General features: G+C 39.4%; 1 protein-coding gene across 3 annotated transcripts; it reads right to left on the minus strand.

Annotated features, from left to right (window-relative positions):
- Positions 1-2,986: 2,986 nt before the first annotated feature.
- LOC117948013 (RNA-binding motif, single-stranded-interacting protein 2-like) lies at positions 2,987-19,571 on the minus strand. Of its 3 annotated transcripts, none has more exons than XM_034877438.1 (14): positions 19,364-19,571; positions 13,001-13,197; positions 9,566-9,624; positions 8,376-8,467; positions 6,009-6,166; positions 5,677-5,756; positions 5,409-5,518; positions 5,261-5,307; positions 5,075-5,168; positions 4,831-4,881; positions 3,994-4,104; positions 3,542-3,622; positions 3,369-3,450; positions 2,987-3,229 (listed from the first exon to the last, which is right to left on the minus strand). In XM_034877438.1, the coding sequence occupies exons 1-13, from the start codon at positions 19,433-19,435 to the stop codon at positions 3,373-3,375; spliced, it is 1,230 nt and encodes a 409-aa protein (XP_034733329.1). In that variant the 5' UTR covers positions 19,436-19,571; the 3' UTR covers positions 2,987-3,229; positions 3,369-3,372. The 3 variants fall into 3 exon arrangements, with proteins under 3 accessions (XP_034733329.1, XP_034733330.1, XP_034733331.1); XM_034877439.1 differs by having other exon boundaries at positions 3,360-3,450; XM_034877440.1 differs by lacking the exons at positions 2,987-3,229; positions 19,364-19,571 and adding an exon at positions 17,674-18,039 and having other exon boundaries at positions 3,373-3,450.
- Between the last annotated feature and the right edge of the window lie 714 nt (positions 19,572-20,285).

Genomic DNA, 20,285 nt, shown 5'->3' on the forward strand with positions numbered 1-20,285 from the left:
TGACAAGTTCCAAATCAAAACCAAGCAAAGGTTTAATAACTAGGGTTTTTTGTATGAAGAAGACAAAGACCTGCATCATGGCACAGACAAACATTTACTAAGGAGGGGTTGTTTGATGCACAAAACAGAGAAGACTGCACAGACATCTCTGAACATGAGTTACAAACGGACCCCATATGTGACTAAATCTATTCAATGAACTTCAGCTAAAAGACTTCTAAATCCGCAAACATTAGCAGCAATAGTTCTTTAGACTTAATAAGCGACCATTCAGTTATCTTCAATGTTTTGGATAGACATGATGGAATGACAATGGAACAAAATAGTCATTTAAAGAAGTACATTTTTCTTTGCTTCATAGATCTATGTTTAGAGGAGTTTGACATAACTAAAATCTTTTTCAACCTTAGCAGTGCATGAATAAACAAGCCCACCAAATCTGAGTAGCACTTCACTATCCTTTCCAGTGAAATCTAAGGCATTTCTGTGAAGTTCTGTGAGGTTTTATCCTGGAAATGAACTGTCTCATGGTTCAAAAAAGGAAAAAACTGCATCAATTACTCAGCAAGAAAGCAAGTTTACAAACAGGACCAGACGGGACACACAATGTAACCACAACATAAAAACTGCAACTGGATTCAATGGTGAATTGCATCTACGTTGGGTCCATGTAATTTTAAAGTTGGTAGACAAGTGGGCAACACCTACCATATATTTGATTTATTTAGAGTTCCTACAATTTTACTGTCATATTAACAACCACATTTTGGTATGAAATAGTTCCCTTTTAATGCAGCAATTTTACGAACAATTACCCAAAAATGAATGTGTCAGTCAGAAAACAAACATATCTTAACATATGTAAAATGAAAGATAAAAGCTTTTTGGCCAAAATGTGAAGTCATACTGTGAGGTGATCCATTGACACAAAATGTAAGGTGTTTCTTGGATATCTGCAGTATTGCATTTATTAGGATAATAAATTAATTGCATAGATCGTCAGACCTTGGGCGTGTTTTCCGAACATTGGACGGAAGAGTTAAAGGATGTGGACACAGTACCAGCTGTGAACAGCCATGAGACCTACTGTAGTTGGTTATTGCCAGGGAACCTTATACACAAACTGAATCTACATTTCTCTGGCAGGATGAGGTAAGTTAAGGTTTTGAACATATATTTCTCTTACATTGTTCCCAACTGCATGGGGCACAACTCTGTAACAATGCATCTGAACCTGGCAATTATAATTCAGGAGTCATGTTTGCAAAGTGCCAACATTTTTGACACAGATAGAACTGAAATATCTGTAAAACACACACACACACACACACAAACGTTTGTGGCACTATCTTTGTGGGGACCCGCCATTGACAGTATGCATTCCCTAGCCCCTTACCCTAACCTCAACCATAACCTAATTGTAACCCTGATCCTAAATCCAAGTCTTAACCCTCAAACAGCCCTTTGAAGCTATGGGGTCCAGCATTTTGGCACCACAAAGCTGTCGGGACCCCTCAAGTACACTGGACTGCTAGTCTTTGAACCCCACAAATATAGTTAAACAAGACCACACACACGCGCACGCACACACACACACACACACACACACACACACACACACAAAACAACACAAACAACACACTAAAGCTTCTTTGACATCAACACTGAAACCAGAATGAGAGAAGTATGCAAACATACAAACAAATCGCTATTTAAAAAAAAAGAAACGTTGAAAACATCTATTTCACACTATTTGAAGCACACAACACACTATCAAAAATAAAAACAAAAAATCTTTGAAAAATAGGATCAATCTTAAAAGCATTGAATTTTAAAAACCTTTAAATAAGAAATGTAAAAAACAAACATGAAGGTGAAAAACCGAAATGCAGAAGTTGATGCAAACACACAACAAATGCCAGTATTAAAGGATCTCCATACTGGCCTTAACAATCCGTATAATTAACCGTGATAGTGTTTTCTGTAGATATAACAGGACAGAGCCACGCTTTACCAATTGATCTCCATGTCTATGTAATAAGAACTTCACAATCTAATAACAACATCTAATTCTTGCTTTAGAAAATGTATAGATGTAATTCAGCTTCCCCTTTTATAAAAGGGAAACAAGTCAAAAAAGCGAAAACACAGCAATACATACTGCATTGCTACGTTCAAACAATTTGGTAAAATACTGTTATTAAAATAAATGAAGCGTTACTACACTGATGAAAGGAGATCAAAAGAAAGCCTAAATACATTTAAATCTCTTATTTACAGGCAGCTCTGTGCGAGATGTGATCCCTGTTAACTTTGGATTTTATCAGGTGGAGCAGCTTAACGTGAACCAATATTTCAAACTTTCTGATAATAATCTCTGGAATGCCTTAAATCTATTTAGCTCTTTTGAAGAAGTCTTCTCTGTGAAATCATTGCTACATTTTTCTTCTTCTTTGTTATCTTCTGATTGTCCAAAGCTTTGTTGAGATTTATTGGAACTATAAATTATTTGAGAGTCAAGTGCCAAAAAGAAGCGATGCCGCCTCATGTAAGGTTTTATACCTGATCAACTTGCTGCGAGTTCGGGCAGACGCTAATCCAAGCCAGCACCATAGCCGTCTAAAATATGACGCATCAGCTTTTTAAATGATGTAGTTTTCTTTCCTTTTCAGGCCTACTGTAATCAAATATTTGCACCAATCAATCAAACTAGGACACATAAAACTAGAAACACACCAAAACAAAAACTTATGTACAAAAAGTCAGGTTCAACGCTTGAAAGTATCGGACAAAAAAGTGTAAAAGTAAAATCAGCATATCTTACAAAAAGGTCAAAACTAAAAATGACTCAAATAAAACAGGGTGTTGAGATGTTCTTCTACTGGTTTCATTCTAGCTCTCCAGAGTAATATTAGAAAAAGAATAACAATAACGTTCCAAAAAACCCTTTTATCTAGTGTGTGTCTGTGTGGGATTTTTTTGTGTGTGACTGTTATCAAAATAGATGCTCCTTGTTTTGTTCTTCCCATTCCCAGTTCCTCCATCCTTGCTTGTTTGGAGTAAAATAGTTTGTTTCAAGATATGAGTTTGTAGGAAATATCTTTTTTGTGTCCTCTCTGTGTAACAGTCTGTGTTCCTCCCAGGTGTCTGGTGCCTTACGTGCAGAGTCGCTGTGCCGAGTTTCAGCGCTTGGGGCCCTTTAAGAGTCACTCCGGCTCCTAAAGAATATCCGACAAAGTGACAAGACCAGACAATTACAAACAAAAGCTGCAGCACCTTCTCCTTTTGCAGTTACATCTTAGCAAAATGTATGCACGTACAGAGACCCAAAACAAACACTTGCAAGGATTAAAACCCACCTCTGCCACCTCGTCACTTGTTATGCTGGTAGGTGTAGGTTGTGTGTTCTGTGGGAGTCTCCATGGCAACAGGTGGTTGGACGGCACTTTCCTGAGAAGAAGGCCGCAAAGATTTAATCCATGAGTGATTGTTTCACATAACATTTGACCTGTTCTAGTGAGAGAAAACCGAGACTCATTACCTCAACTGAGATGTTGGTGGAAGGCACTTGGGTGTACTGGGGGATGTAGGTCCCCTGCATAGATGTGTTTGCAGGCATATACTGCAGAGTGAAGATGATAATTACATTAGACCTGACAGCTACATTGGCAATAACACTGTCAAATAAAGCTGCACTAGATACGATTTATATGTGAGATTACACCTGCCTTTATCAGCCTAGATTACAAAGGGCTGCTGCAACACAAGTAAAACATCCCATCGGATTCTTACTCTGTTGATTTGCCCAGTTTCCCCGAATAAAGGTCAAGTTAGGATATCTCCAGCATAAGGATTTGGCAGATCCTTAATAGTAGTAAAAGCACTCTGATTTCCTTGGTTTCTTTTTGTATAACACAATCAAAGTGCCTTGTCCATCTTTAACTGATAAACATAAATAATAGCTGACAGCTAAATAGTCTGCTCTCTACTGACTGTGCCGCTGCTGCCCATGGAGAGGTGGCTGAGCTGCTGTGCCAGGGGCCCCATCATGGAGGTTGGCTGGATGGACATGGTGTGGTCCATTCCTGGCGTCAGGACTGCTCCCTATAGAGAACAACAACAACACACAGCAGCTTTAGCAGTTCAAGTTGGCAATTAAAACAAAGAGACAGACAGACAGAATGTGAAGGCAGCAGAATATTTACTGTATTTTTTTGTTTATGATAATTTTTTCCGTTTTTTCCGGCTTAAATGGACAGGACAGCTAGGTGAGAAAGGGGAGAGAGAGGGGGAAGACATGCAGGAAATCGTTAAAGGTCGGACTCAAACCTTGGACTGCTGTATCGAGGCATGAAATTTATATATATACACTCCATTATAGACAGGATACCAGCTGATCTGGGTGAGTGGCTGATCTTTAATGCAATATCTACATTTCCCATTATCAGCAACCATCCATCCAATGTTCCAAATGCTCATTTTGTTTACTAATCTATTATATTATTATTATTATGATATTATTTTAAAAAACTAACTAAGAAAACATTAAACAACCCTTTTGCAATTATGTAAGCACATAATGTAATCTGGAAACTGCTGCCCTGGTTAAAAAAAACAAGGCAACTGATCTCAGCTGGGATTCTGTCTATAATGGAGTCCAATGGAAATTTGTGAGTGACCCCAAACTTTTGACCGGTAGTGTATATTTAAGTATATGTGCGCCTGCTCTAGCAACTGAGCTAACCCGGCCACGCAGCAGAATATTAAAAGGCTTCTCCCGGTACAAAAACAGGGAGGAAGGCCAACAGTTTTAAGATTCTAGATACTCACTGTGGGTGGCATGATGTACGACTGATGATGTAGCCAGGATGGGTTGTGTACCTGCAGGAACAAGAAAGACACACGTGCACCAGGAGATTACATAATATTAAAGCAAAACGCCATACATTTTACTGTATTGTTTTTAGATTTAAAGCATTTTTTATTTTTATGTTTCCCAATTTATAGAAATGTGACAGCAGGTCTGTTCTTTGTTAAACTCCAGTACAGTCCAGCTTTGAGGGTCTGAGACTACCTGGTAGGTGGACACAGGTGAATGCATGTACGGGGAGAGGGAACTTGGCCCCATCATCCGGTTGGGGGCGATGCTGTAGGGAGAGGAATAGAACCTACCAGAAAGAGACACAAAGTTATTAGTCACCACAACATGGTCGCACTCCCTTTGGGTGTACAATGGATTTGTCAGAGTAGTAGTACGGACCCATTCTGTAAGGCTGTGGTGGGGTCATAGGTAAGCGTCATTCCTCCCTGGAGAAAAGAGACAGTGTCATTATGAGGCAGATCACACGCAGTCTTGTATTATGAAGCGTTTTCTCAAAAGTCATTAAGACATGAAGAAATAAACTCACCGTCTCCCCATCTCTCGTCCAGGGCCGGCCGTTCTGCAGATATTTTCCTTGGCTCTGACGCTTCTTCTGGCCTCCGTCAGCAAATTTACACAGCAGGGGTTCTGGCGGTACTAGACCAGTAAGAAAACATTACATTATTTCAAACATATTTTCAGTAACATAAATGTAAAAACTCTTTGGATAAGATTATTTTCTTCAACTTTAATTTCTTTTACTTTTTTTTAGGATGCTACATTCATAACAAGATGTCACTTCAAGGAAGCCTCACCTGGAACTCCAGGTGGAGTCTTGATATATTTTCCATTGAAATGTTGTATGATGGCTTCACATTTCTCGGTTGACTCCATCCTATAGGAAAAGGAAATATTAAATGTTTTATAAAAACAATCACTGAGTTAAATAGTATCAGGTTACAAGGTATCATTGCTGTGTGCATATATGTCCTTACCTGTGCCGACCACCAGAGGACTCACTCGCCATGATTTACTGAAATTTGTGCAACTGGATATTTTCTTCAAAGCAGCACAAGAGGCTACAGCACCACTAATGGACTTAAACCAGCTGTCCTAATGCGTGTAACTAAATAACCAAAGCTTGTACCTGGCAAAGCCCACTCCTCGGCTGGTTCCGTTAGCATCACGGAGGATGCGTGTGGAAATGGCCTGGCTGAAGGGCTTCAGCATGCTCTCTAGCTCCTGCTCGTCCATGGACATTGGCAGATTGGAGATGTATAAGTTGGTGGGGTCCTGCTCCTGTTGCTGAATGGAGTGAAGACAGGAGAGGATTAATGCACGAGGATGTGCGAGGAGACATAGCTCTTTGTTTTCTCTGCATTTAGATGTCCATTTTGATGTGAAAAAAACACAAAAGCTGCCAGCACAAATCTGAAGGAATTGATACAGCCTTTTAACAGGAAGTGTATGCTATTTGGAAGGGTGGCATGTGCAGGACATTAGACAGTCTGAGAGAAAGGGTAGAGGGTTTGGAGTAAAGGTGGATTTCATTTTGGCGTGAGCTGCGTGGATGAGGTCTAAGGAGAAAAGAGATATGCAGAGATGGTGAGATAGTATTCTAGCTGGACATCAGCTAAGCCTCTCTCTCTCACTTTGACTCTCTATTTCTGTCTCTTCTACTTTTATTTATCCAACACGCTCCTTTTCTTCTTCACTCTCCTCTCTCATACTCCATAACCAAAACGTTAAGACCAAAAGGGTAGAAGACAGGCCTATTATGTGAGACTAGCCTCTTGGGATGATAAAAGTGCAGGATCCAGGTAATGTGATATCAAAGCATAATTAAATTTCAAATGGCTCTCCATCCATGGACGATCTAAAATGATTATGTGCTCTCGCTCGGTGGAGAATCACAGCAGAGACATTTTGGACAAAGACCTTTGAAAATGATCTGAAGAACATCTAAAGCATTGTGCTATCACCGTCCCCACAAGTCAAACGTTATCATCCTGTTAGTTTGGTCATGGTAATATGTCGCTTTTATGCAAGCAGTTATACTCATGGGGTAATCCTGACCTTGAATGCCGGCACACAGGCCGGCTCTGCTGGCTTGCATAAATCAGACCAGTTATGCAGCTTTTCACAATCTGAATTTGAAATGATTAAAAAACAACCTGTCACACGTGTGACAGTGCATTTTATCCTTTCAAACTATTTTGTAGGCTTTTTCTTTGCCTCCACATTTAATTTGACCAGCAGCATCTTGTAGGATAAACTGTATCACCCTCTAACCATTATGCATATTCATTATCTCAGAGTGCAGATGTGATTAAATTCCAGTTAATTTCCAAGCCATGAATAATGCATGTGTAATCACTGCGACCTGTGGTGAAGGTGATTTCTCCTCCTCCTCCTCCTCCTCCTCCTCCTCTTTCTTCTCCAAAGCAGTGTGAACAAGAGATGGAGCTCCAACTCGTGAGAACAAGCAGAGAAGACCTGCTGCGGGTTTTGACCGTGAATGAGTCAGAATGAGTCAGAGAAATTTGACGCAAACATAAGCCTTGTTGTAAACCCGGAGTGGAGGGGTGAGTGAAATCAAGTTATTCTGTGAGAGAGGAGCCATATGAATGTCAGTGATCCAGCTTAACGAGAGATCAGCTTTCCCAGGGTGTTTGTGGTGTGCATGTACGTGTGTGTGTGTGTCATAATCCGGTTGAGGCAAGGCTGGTGAAGTGCATGTGTGACTGTCGTGTGTGTGTGTGTGTGTGTGTGTGTGTGTGTGTGTGTGTGTGCGTGTGTGTGTGTGTGTGTTAACAGGGCGGGTGGCTGGGCACAGGGCCCTGCTGACTGGGGAGCTGCTCAGACACTGAGTCAGATGCCACCAGGGAGAACAGACATGTCCTTTGTACGGGGAGCTCAGAGAGCAGACCCTGGGACACACTCCCTCAACACTGTCACCCCTATGAAGCATAACACACATACACACATGTACACACATGTAACTGTGTACATCCATGCACTCTTGTTTTTGATCACACATATTCTACAGTTCATTAATACCCATAAATTAACAAATTTAAGCATATACCAAGTGCACCGTCTGGTGAACGTTCAAGGGCGCACGCACACACAAACCGAGGCTTAATTGGCTTATATTCCTGAACTGTGGCTCATATAACAAAAACAAAAAGCATGAGGAGAGAGCTAGATAGAGAAAGAGCTGTGAATAGCTTTAACAGAGAAATGTATAAGAAGCCGATAAGACAGAGGAACAACCTTTCTGCTGTAAGGTTAATAATTCAGCATTTCATTTGTAATGAATAATTCATCATTCAACTTTTTGCTGAGTCACTGTCAAAATGCCTGAAATTTTTTTCATTTGCTGAAAACTCTTTTAACTGACCAATAGTTCGATTTAAGCTGGCACCAAATTGTAAAAAATAAAAGCCACCAAATATTGTTATATTATATTAATATTATATATTATTATATACATATCAAGCTGGGTTCTTACCTTGGCCATCTGAGCCTGCACTCCACCAGCCTTCAGCGCTGTCACTGCCTTTTGAGCTGAGGACGGACTGTCAAAGTCAACAAAGCCATAGCCTGCAGGGACCGAGACATATACAGCAAGACATAAATGTTATGACAATGAGATATGCACACAGCAGGACTCTGTGGACACAGGCATGTAATGTGAGCTCATGAAACAATCATTGTTCTTAAATCTGAAGAGACAGCCAGTCCGGTTTGGACTGTGCTTCTTCACAGAGGACAGATGTTGAGTTATACAACACGTCCAATATTATCACACAATGCACACCTGTTAGGTAGGTGTAGTGTGAAGCTTAGCACACAGCAAACACTGGGCGACAAAATGCAAACAGCTTTATTGGGAAGAATGTATCAGCAATGTGCTGTAACTGCAATCTGTAACTTTCTTAAATTACAGCAGGGATCAAAAACTCTTTACTGTTATGCTGACATTTTTTCACATGTTTGTTGTTGATAAGCAGTGAAGATATCATCAACTGACAAAATAGTGTTGGTGAATACATAATCTACTCACTTTGTGAACTAGACAGGCGCTATCCAACAAAACAGAACATAGTGGTGCATGAAAAAATTATTTTTTCCTCTTTACTAGCTGCCGTACAGGTAGTTAAAACACAGTTATAGTAAAGTAAAAATATTATGGATTTCCCTTTTTCAATTTCAAATTCACATTTACTCAAGACCACAAAATATATCATGATTAGAGCTGCAATGATTACTCGATTAATCCCCTAGTCAATTGACAGAAGCTCAATCTGCAACTTTTTCAATGAGTCAATAAAATGGTTGTCAATTTTCAAGCCAAAATTCCGTTTCAGCTTCACAAATGTGAATCTTTTGTAGTTTTCTTTTTTCTAACATTTTTGATTGATTAATCAAGAAAACATTTTGTTTAAAAAAACATTAGTTGCAGCCTTAATCCTAATAGAACAATGGCACCTGATAGGCTTGAAGTAGCTACAACATCGATTACTTCAACAAACGTAAAATGCATCGTGATGTAAACATTTTTCAAGAAGGCAACGAATTTAAAATACCTACAAATTACCAAAAACCAAATTAAATTAAACATGGTTGAACAAATTAAATAACACTTTGGCACATTTGTTCAACAGTAACTGTGACCCAGCTGATGCCTTTACATCTCACCTTTGCACTTGTTGGTGGTCTTGTCCAGGATGGCCTTAGTGGACACTATTTTCCCATACCTGAAAAACAGTGAGGTTTACACTCATGGATCATCCTTGCAGTTCAAACAATGACTTATTTGCATTCAATATTAGCATTGCAACATTGCTGAGGTAGTCTAAACACCCTAAGGGGGTCGTGCTGCATGATGACTGAATCATAATTCACCTGGCAGATTCAGCGCAATGACACTGACTATAATTACAACATCTGATAATAAATTATGTGCACAGGAAAAGCTTTAGAGAGGGGGTGGGACATAAATTAAATTAAATTTAAAAAAATGCCCTGTGGGTTTCTGCATGCTAGAAAAACACTATAGATTTCCCATATCTTATTCCATCCTGCTTTCACACAGATGTCAATAGGGATCGTAACTCAAGGGAAATCCAACATGACAATAAGTACAAATAAATGTATGCATTTTTCAGATAGTTTCACAATGCACTATCAATATTAAAATCCTGCATAATCTATTTAGCTACCCATCTATACTCTGTGCTTTGTGACTGATTTTGCTGCTGTAACACCGGAATTTCCCATTTTTCTTGGGATCAATAAACATCTATCTATCTATCTATCTATCTATCTATCTATCTATCTATCTATCTATCTATCTATCTATCTATCTATCTATCTATCTATCTATCTATCTATCTATCTATCTATCTATCTATCTATCTATCTATCTATCTATCTATCTATCTATCTATCTATCTATCTATCTACACTGCCGATCCATAGGATAGTCCTTGGCTCAGGCAAAGGTTTGCAGAGTGTCTATCGGTTCCCATCTCTCCAGGCATGTGCATGCAGTGTAATCTGATATGCCTCTCCTTGGCTGTCCTGTCCTATGCTGGCTCCCAGCCATACTCTCATTCTACTAACCAGCTTCTTTCTAGGCAGCGTTCTTGCCTCCACAGGGTCTTAGTGCCTCTCACAAAGCAAACCAGCTTTCATCCAGCGACACTGCACCACTGCCACATTTCATCTAGACGGGAAGAGTCACTTTCATATCGTACTCTACGGATTATGCAATGACCTGCTAAAATTGTAATCTGACAGTTAATCTGTTGTATTACTCCAAATTGGAAAATAAATCATTTCTTTTAAGTTAATTTGGGATTACTTTCCCTTCAGAAAAGAAATCTGAAAATCTTTATTCCTTTACCAAGGTGGCTTAAGGTTGGGAATGTACAAACATTCTAAATTAATTCTGAATACAACATGTTGGGAATAAAAATATTGAAATATTGACAGATTGAAATTGAAATTGAATTGAATGATTGAAATATTATATGTTCAGATTTTACTGGAATAAAATATACATCAAATGTCATCACAAAGGCAAAGCAAGAAGACCAAAATATAATCAATTTGATCCTAAAATACTGTTTATCATCAAAGTTCACATTAGGGAACTAAAAGAGAGGAGAGCTCTTTCTGCTTAATTGTTAATCCACTGAAACAAATTCATAATCAGTGGCTTTGAATTGTTTCTGACATTTTATGTTCTAATCATTTATCCTATACACATTTACTGCCAATTGAATCCACCCAGTGTTGGTTAACTTCCCTTTTAACATTACCATTTCTGATTTTAAGCCATAAAACGTAACCAACTGGACTGGATGGATATGCCAATATTGTTTTCTATATTTTCATATTCATCACTACTGTAGGGACCACAGCAATCAGCGTGATCTATGACTTCACATTGTGACTAGCATTTAAGCTTTGAGCTCTGCTTGTTCTCTCCACTGCTTACACAGTTGAGATACCCATGTACTGAATTGCGCTCAGAGGTCTTGGACTAAGTGATGCAGAGCGAAAAGAGGGCCAGGAGACTCAGCCATGGGTGAGAGAGCACAGTAGAGTCCAGCCCGATGTCCATCCATGGTCAACCACCAGAAACGGACCAGTCCAAGAGAACCAAAGCAGCAGCGAGGCACCCAGAGAGACAAATGAAGGGGCTGGAGATGGAGAACCAACCCCCATTCCGTCCTCTCATCCCTCTCTCCCTACACAGTACAACTCAAAGCGTACATATACAACTCTCAGTGTGGGGGAGGGGAGCTTTGGGAGTGTTGTGTCCTTATACTATGCACACATTTCCTGTTTAAACTTAGAGTTAACTAAGTAAAATTCCATCCATGACTTGTCTGCCTACTGTTTTACATCTTCATCTACAAGCACTTCCCCTATTAACTATTACTAGATACAGTATCCTCTCTCAGTCTAGTTTATCCGAGAATTACATTGATCTTAATGTGCTCTGCTAAAAGGCAAATTTCATGCAGTGATTTTATCTGCTCTGTAAAAGCAGAAATATGAGAACTACCCCCACAGAACACCACCTGACACACAAACCCTGAACTCCATTCACTCCTCCCCCTCTGATTCTCTCCCACCCCCCACCTTCATGCCATTGCCCTTGTTTGTCTTTCCCTTTCCCTTGGGCTCGCCGTTTCCTGTAGGGTTGGGCAGCCTCATGTGAGCCATATCTTCCAGACAGCTGTAAAATAGCAGGCCTCTCTCTCCCTCTCTCCCTTATTCAATCTCTCTCGCCCCCTTTTCCCTCCTTTTGTCTTACTCCTCTCCTCTGCTCTTCTGGTCCTCATAGCCAGGCTCCAGAATTCAATTAAGTGAACCCAGACCATTCATCTCAGCCCTACTTTGGTTTGATGTCTTCCACTGAAGCCCTAACAAACATATCAGATGGATTGGATGATGCTGTTGTTTGATGTCTGACTACATGCTGCCACAACAGAGTTTTCACAGGCTCACAGTGATGAGCAACATAGTGTGGTATTTATAGTGCAGAATATGACTTTAAAACAGCAGTCTCATTGTCACCATATTGTTTGATGATGATCTACAAGACTAAAGCACAAAGGAGCAATAACCCATGTAGGTTAAAACTAAAGTCTAAAAAAGAGCAAGAGGAGAGACATAAAGAAAGAATTAGCGTGAGAGAGGGAGACTAATTCTGTGCCTAGTTGTGCCAAAGTGAAAGGAATTAGTTTGCTGCCAAACTGATTGTTAGTTTTTCCATAAGGCCACTAAATTATGGGCCTTAAAAACATATAGATGAAAATGTGGCCCTCTTCTTCGCTTGAGAAATACATGCTATGGTGTAGTTTAGCATTAATGTGCATTTCAAATGTAAGGAAGTTCTGTAAGTATGCAGTCATGCAATCCTTGGTGTATTCAGCCAGCCAGACAGCCCTAGCCCATCTACAGTACAGTACATGCAGAGTAGATTAAGATAGAGTGATGGCACTCTATTTTAATCTACTCTGCAACTCTAACTTGGTATATGTGCACAGCGGCGGTCAAAGAGATGTATTGGGTGTAGATATAGAAGTTGGAGCCATTGGTTTTTGAGTGACTTACGGCTGACAGAGTTTGACCAGATCCTGGTCTGTGGTTCCTGGATGGAGGCCACGGATGTAGAGGTTGGTTTTGCTCAACTGCTCTCCCCCGTTGCAACTGCTGCCATTGCTGATGGAGGTGGTGTTGCTGCTATTGTTGTTGTTGTTGTTGGGGCTTGGAGGAGCCATCTGATGGTTGTAGGGGGACACATACGTCTGCTGCAGAACAAATACAGGGCAAAGTCAGATTTGGTTTTAGTTCAATCGTACACAAAGCAAACACTTACATGAAATTAAATGTGTACACTGATGCAGTACTGTAGGTAACTGGATATGGAATGGTTTACTAACTGACTTGGTCAAACTACAAGCTTATGAGGAATAAGGTCAATAAAGACACAATTAACCGGAACATTTGCAACAGTGGCTGTTTAACCCAATGAGATGGTGGTGAAAGGATATCGATAGCGATTTAGCTGCTTCATCTGGCTCGAAAGGTAAGGTGAAGTTAGATCTTTTTTTTTCTTTTCTTTTTTTAAATATGTAAAGTCAAAATTAGTTATATAATACAAACATTAATATTATGCAATGTATATACTAGGGCTGTGAAATTAATCAAATTCTGATAGGGATTTTGATTTTGGCTCCTTAAGATCACAAAAAAAAAATGTATTGAGAACTATTTTGCACATTCAATTTTGTAAATAAAATCTTATTTTGTCTTGTGTTCTGAATGATGCGCATACTTTCGCCACTCCCAAAGGCTAAACTTACTCAGCCAATAGTCAGCAGGCTCCTGTTTGTGGTATCTGGTGGCATTTAAAAATCACATGTACAATTCTTTTAAAATCCTACATAATTCCTTAATCTGTGCATTAAAGCGTTTAAATGTATCAATGTACTACAGGTTCTGAATGTGCTCTGGTTTAACAGATATAAGAATCATAAAAATCCTCAGCTTCAAGATTACACAGAGTCAAAGATTGATTATTAAAATGAATCTACTTCTCCATAAGCAGCCAGCAGCAAACTGTTCTCTTCAGGAAACCTTGCTTCAGCAGGAGATAAATGATTGGTGGCCCTACACGTCAATCAGTTTGTGCAAAAATGAAGGACGGCTGGCAATATTTTTGGAATATTAAGTAGGACCCAGTCTTTAATGTTGTAAGATTGAATATTTTAATAGACTAGCCTTTATTAAATAATTATATAAAATAATTATACACCCTGTCTTAATGTCATTGTGGACCTATTTAAACAAAATGTGAATGTCTTTGTTTGCAAAAACAAGAACATGGTACACGGAATGTAATAGAAATCTGTTACAGGTTGTCTAAGAAACACAGTATTCCTTGTTTTTTTGATTGTAATTGTTGAGACCTTACCTGTAATATTATATATTTCAGTGTGTCATTCAAACTGAACTACTTTTAAATGGAATTTTAGAGAAATTATACTTTTGGCAGAAACGTAAACTGTACAAATGTGGCATACATGGGAACTGTGCTTTGCCTATCTTGTGTTGATAGTGAGTCCATTTAAATGTAAAACGAAGCGTATAACATTAAAATCTGGTTGGAATTAAACTGGCTGAGAGCCACACTGCTACAAACGAGGCTTTTATGTTGTGGGTTGAAGCTGGAAGGGTTTTTGCAAACAGTTTTCACTGGGAGTATTTGAAACAGTTCCAATTAAAACTGTTCACATGGAGATCTGTGGATGGTCCACAGTAACCAGGACATTGTTTATGGAAAAAAATAAAATAACTTACCCACACATAAGAGAGTGATAGGGGGGTCTTAAATGTATGTGCAGATGTGTGCACACATAATAATTGAATGCAATGGCTGTTTTCAATATTCACATTTAAAAACATATATTAATACTATGGTTCATGGTTGGGAATAAACTAAATCAAATTGATATGGAAGTAAAAATGTGGCCTTGGTTTTGCCTTCCTCCCAGTGCTGGCGGAGGAGGAACTGTTTGATTAGTTAGGGTCAGTGGCTCTGCCCCTGGGAACAATGGGATGGCTTGTTGAACACCATAAGGTCAGCTCTGGACCACCAGCTTATTAACAGAGAGGGAGTTGTCAAAATACTGCTAGAATCAAGCTAATTATGACCGCTCGATTTTTCTGCTGAATCTGTTCTAAGCAGCTGGTACAGGTTTAATTACAGAAACACAAATCCATGAGGGAACATCCCATTTCTCACAGTGCGTGGGCAAGAAGAAAGAAAAATCAACAATCACGTGTGCGCAACAAACCATCACCTCACCACCAATCAAAAGAGCTGAGCTCACTAACCGCGTTTTTATTGGTCAAACGTTACGTCAGTCAAAACAGAAGCTCAACTAAAACAAAGCTTAAATTCGGTAGCAGGGAAACGGGATAAAGTTGTATTCATTATCTAATAGTTAACATTCATTTGTACTTTATTTTGGATTATGTGCAATGTAAACTTACAAACAAATGTGTCCCCGAGCTGTTAAAGACTTGGGTGGAAGCAACAACATAGCTAACATTTAGCTAGCTAGCTAAACGGATCTCCTGCCGATGGAAGGTAACGTTAACTGTAGCTAGCTGTTATTTTTGTAACACTTAAAGCTAGTTTGTTAGCTAGCGAGGTAGCTACGGTAGAAGCACCAGTTAAATGTTTTACCTGGTCTAACGGTAGTTTTGTTCCTCGTCCTTGTCAAAACTTTGTTCAACATAAAGTTAAACTTGAAGGCCCTTTTAGACATGGAATATATAACCCTAACCCTATAAAACGTCAATTAGACAATCTAACAAACAGTACTTAAAAAAAAAAAAACGTGTACAACGTTACTGTGTTTTTGATAACAGTAAAGGTAATTTCTTTGTGTTCCCTCTAGCTACATAGACCAGATGAATATCAAACCTAGCTCTATAGCCATCTGATGTCTGATCTACAGACAGGATTATACCTAGGAAAATTTTCCATATTATTGAAGATACGTCAACATTCGGCATGTTTGATGACGTATGCTTCAAAAATGAGTGTAATATTTCCTAATACAAAGCCATTTTTACATAACAGCTAAACCCCAAAAACAGGATAAATGTGTAATCTGATATCTCTTATTACTTAAAAGTTTTTCAATAGCAACATCCTTTCAGACGATACTGACATGAGTAGCAACACCACTGATTATTTTGCAAGCTTTATCGTATCAACGGTAGACCATCTTATGTTTTCCCAAAGGTCTAGGAATTAGCTGTCAGAACTTCTTTCTTTTTAGTCAAGCTGAGAGAATCACAGTGTCCATTCATCTCGGTCCTCTCCTCTATTCTGCCTCTATTCTTAAGCATCAATAGTACACTGTTTTTCCACAATCACAGCCTCTTCCTGTGCTTTCTCTTGCCTTCACTGTAGGCAGCCCACACAGACTATCAGAAGGGATGCACCTGCAGAGGCCTGGGGAGATAGGATCTGACGGGAGACCGAGTCCGGGCCCAAGCCTGACTAGTGAGGCCTGTCTAATTAGGATCTGAGCTTGTTAGTGGAAAACACTAATCCGTCTCATGTGCTCTCAAGTCAGAAGGTAGTGTCTCATTAAGACCGCTCTGCTGGGCTCTTTTTGAGAAAAACATGGCAGTGAGTCAGAACCACACCTACTCCCCACCTGCCCAACCACCAGCTCCAGGTGTTTTGCCGCCTATGTAAGGTAATGCCAAACACAGGCAAATATGTGTGTTCTGAAAAACACAAATGCAGTTAGAAAGGGAAGGTTGGAAAGAATGACCAATGTCTTAAATGTGCATGATTGGGGAACACAATTCTCCTTTTTTTTTTTACTCAGAAGGTGGCATATCTGCTCAGTTGGTCTGTGTCCAAAACCTCACCTCCTGGCATGTTACGGATTTTCTTCCTACTTGTTACTGTTTAGACCACAGACGCCCACAAAATATTTTTTTTATTGTTCATGTGCACCAGCGTCATATCTGAGTATTATTTACTTTTATTTTAATGTGTAATAAAAAATCATATTCCGTCCATGAACAATTGATGCTCAGTTGCTTCCGTCATTACATCCCAAATACTATCATAGAGAATATGCAGTAATAGTTGCAGTAAGTTACATCAGCTCTTTGTATTATTATTAATATTATTATAATAGTAAATGGCCAACAGCATGAAACAGGGAGTGTGCTCCAAGCAGCAGCTGAGGACCGATGAGGTGATTACAGTTGGATAGCAGAGGTGATGCCTGCAGGGAGCACAGGTGACTCAAGGACTCAAAGAGAGAATAATAAGTGCCAAGTGAGGCAGGATGTATGCCTTTAACTCTACAGTAATAGCAAAGATATAAGTCTGATTGTCAGATGCTTGAATGGTTGTATCTCTCTGGCAACACAAACATTTTGTGCAACTGATAATACGCTCTTCTTAAGATAATTTAGTTATTTTATTTAATAACATGTATCCCGATATAAGCATCTAGTTGCCTACAATACCCTAGACAAATGAATTACATTAATTTTAAAAAGTGTCAAACATTCATTATTTTAATTAGTCAGTAATTAAATGTATTTTCTTATCATTGTCAACATAATTCTACTTCTATTACCATACAGTAGCATTTCAAATAATCTCTATATTGCCAGAACAGCTTTTATTCATAATGTGCAAGTGTACGTTTATGAATACATGAAATATCTGAAATATGGACCTGCTCGGCTAAAGAAACTTTAAAAGTCACCATGGAAAAGATCATAGTTTAACAGACAAAATCTTTTTATGTTATATTTCTGCAGCTGCAAGAAAATGTGTGAAAGATGGGAAGAACCAAATAAGAAACGTAATGGAAATCCTCGGCGTCCTGTGGCTAAAAGGTGAGACGTCTCATTGCTCTCTTCTTCTGACCCAGTCCAGTTTCATAAAAAAACAGAAAAATCCTACAGACGGTTGTTTTCAAGGGGTATCAAGCACTCTAAAGAGAGCAAAAAATTCTTGGGACATGTGATTTATCAGTTAGGAGGAATGTTAAGGCTGTCTTCTCCATGTGGACTGAACCACTGACAGACAAGAAATCAAGGTATGTGGAACACAGGGGAGGAAAAAAAACAATGGGGGAGTTAATTGAAAGCAGAGGAAAGCAGGATCTCTTAATCCTTTTCTTTTCTCCGCCCTTTTTCCCGTAGTAAAAAGACACACCAAGGGTTACCGCTTGACGTTGGACTTACAAGCCCTCCCTCTTTGTTACTTTCACACTCGAACAATGCAAATTGTGTATGAAAAAAGAAAAAGGTCAAAACAAGTGTGTGCATGTCTTCTTTTAAGGTTTTAGGGTTTATGTTTGGAGAGCTCCTCTTGAAATGAGCATATTGTCTGAATTCAGGATTCCAGGATTCCAGGAATTCCAGGTCATTAATCTGACCAATCTGTATTCCTGCCAGCCTCAGGGAAGGGAATAACACAGGGAGGGAAGGAGATATTTGATTTCAGCTTTGTTCAAACGTCATTTAAAAATGCTGAGAGTCACGCATCAACATACATCACTTAAGAGACATTTCGTAACAGTTTAACAATTCCTTCAAGAATCAGCACTATCCTCCTAGGCATGACTAACTAGTTTACAATCTTGCTGAAACCCGTAATTTTCTATATGTCCCGGAATGGTGGTTGAACATGTCCCCTCCATGAATTATTCACATGCGAAGACAAGCTAATCAATATTAGACCTTCTATAGTGTTCCAGCTCTCTTGTCATTGCTGTATAACGGATATTCACATTCCATACAGCCACATTTATTACATCTACATGAGCCTTTTTACATGGGCTCTGTAACTTTCCTCTTCTCCATAGTGCCATGCAAAACCCGCTCAGTCATCAGTTGGACTGAAGGGGTGGGGCAAATCGGTCCGCGTAAAAGAGGAAAAAAACTTTGCTAACTTGTGGTTAATTCAATGAAAACATAACTTAAATATTACTTATTTGATTCAACCCCCATGAATTCAGATGTAAGTCGAAAATCATTAGCCTTTATTATCTTATTTGCAGCCGTAGAATTATCTACAACATATTTATAAGCTGATCTCTACGCGCAGGCTGGGTGTAGGAAGAGAACAGCGACCGTATCGGGGAAAAAACCCGAAAGCAAACTGTTGTAGTAACCTACAGGCAACAATGTAAAGGTGCCCAGTGTTAGTTTGCAACAATGTAGCAACAACATAAGAAATCCGATAGCAAAGGTTGCAACAGCAAGTAACAGTTTAAACGTCGCCTGTGATCCACTTTCAAGGACACTGCAGCTCAAACAGCCGAGCAGCTTTTAACTGAAGGGCTCGAACGCCGAATCAAGAAATTTCTGTTACAGAAAGAGAGGTGGTAGAAGTGTGCTGTGGGTGTTGTTGTTTACCTTCTTGATGTTTTTGCCGTTGTAGCCGTTGTACGGGTTGAATCCTGTCCTTGACGGCACAGAGAGCAGCATTTTTACACGGCACTGTGTCCGGAGGAGCGGAGAGCCAGGCAGTCAGCTGACGTCAGCTAGGGAAATTGAGCCAGGAACAGCGGTAGTGATTGGAGTCGCTCTTCCCAGCACTCTGATGTGCTCCTATGGCAAGCTCCACACACTACACTGCCTAAATGCCTATGTGTGATATCTCACTTTATCTTAGGGTTTCATGCCCACAAGCTTTCTCCTCAACCATTAAATGATAATGAAGGAAATAAATACCAAGATATTGCTAGAAATATAACATTCCACTGTACCTGTGCTCATCCAAATAACCCTGTAGAGTTTAGGATTTGGCGAAGAAGTTGTGATTTTAAGACTTTGAGCAGAGCAATCATATTGCCCCTTTCAGTAAATATTAGTAGCAGCTGGTTTTAGTGTCAGGCTAACTGTGCTTCAGGTCAAGAGGCAATAGTTGCCCACTATTTAAGTAGGAAGCCAAGACTCATTCTGACCTGGAATAAATTGTACAAAATACATACTTTTTGTCCAGATGTGGCTCCTGTATTTAAATCTTTTTGGAAAAGTAAAAACTTCTCCCCAAGCTGACTGGCAAGTTAACGGAATCGGCCAAGCTATGTGGAAAATTGTACAAAATTGTAGAAATATAGATGCAGAAGGTAGCATAGTGTTAATTTCTCAAGTTTAAAATATATCTGTTATCCAGTTTTGATTAATCCCATCAATGCAGGTATTTTCAGCCAGTCTACTATAGTTTTTGCCATAATGACAAGGAAAAATGGAGCTTCATGTACAGTGGTGTGAAAAAGTGTTTGCCCCCTTCCTCATTTCCTGTTCCTTTGCATGTTTTTCACACTTAAGTGTT

This window comes from Etheostoma cragini, chromosome 7, assembly GCF_013103735.1.
Source record: "Etheostoma cragini isolate CJK2018 chromosome 7, CSU_Ecrag_1.0, whole genome shotgun sequence".
In the NCBI taxonomy this organism is placed as follows: domain Eukaryota; kingdom Metazoa; phylum Chordata; class Actinopteri; order Perciformes; family Percidae; genus Etheostoma; species Etheostoma cragini.

Excerpts from the sequence above, each read along its gene's own strand:
- LOC117948013 (XM_034877438.1), bottom strand. The coding sequence starts at position 19,435 with ATGCTGCTCTCTGTGCCGTCAAGGACAGGATTCAACCCGTACAACGGC. Across the intron at positions 5,169-5,260 it reads ACCACAGCCTTACAGAATGG|GTTCTATTCCTCTCCCTACA; the intron begins GTCCGTACTACT and ends TCTTTCTGGTAG. Across the intron at positions 3,623-3,993 it reads CCATGGGCAGCAGCGGCACA|TATATGCCTGCAAACACATC; the intron begins GTCAGTAGAGAG and ends TTCACTCTGCAG.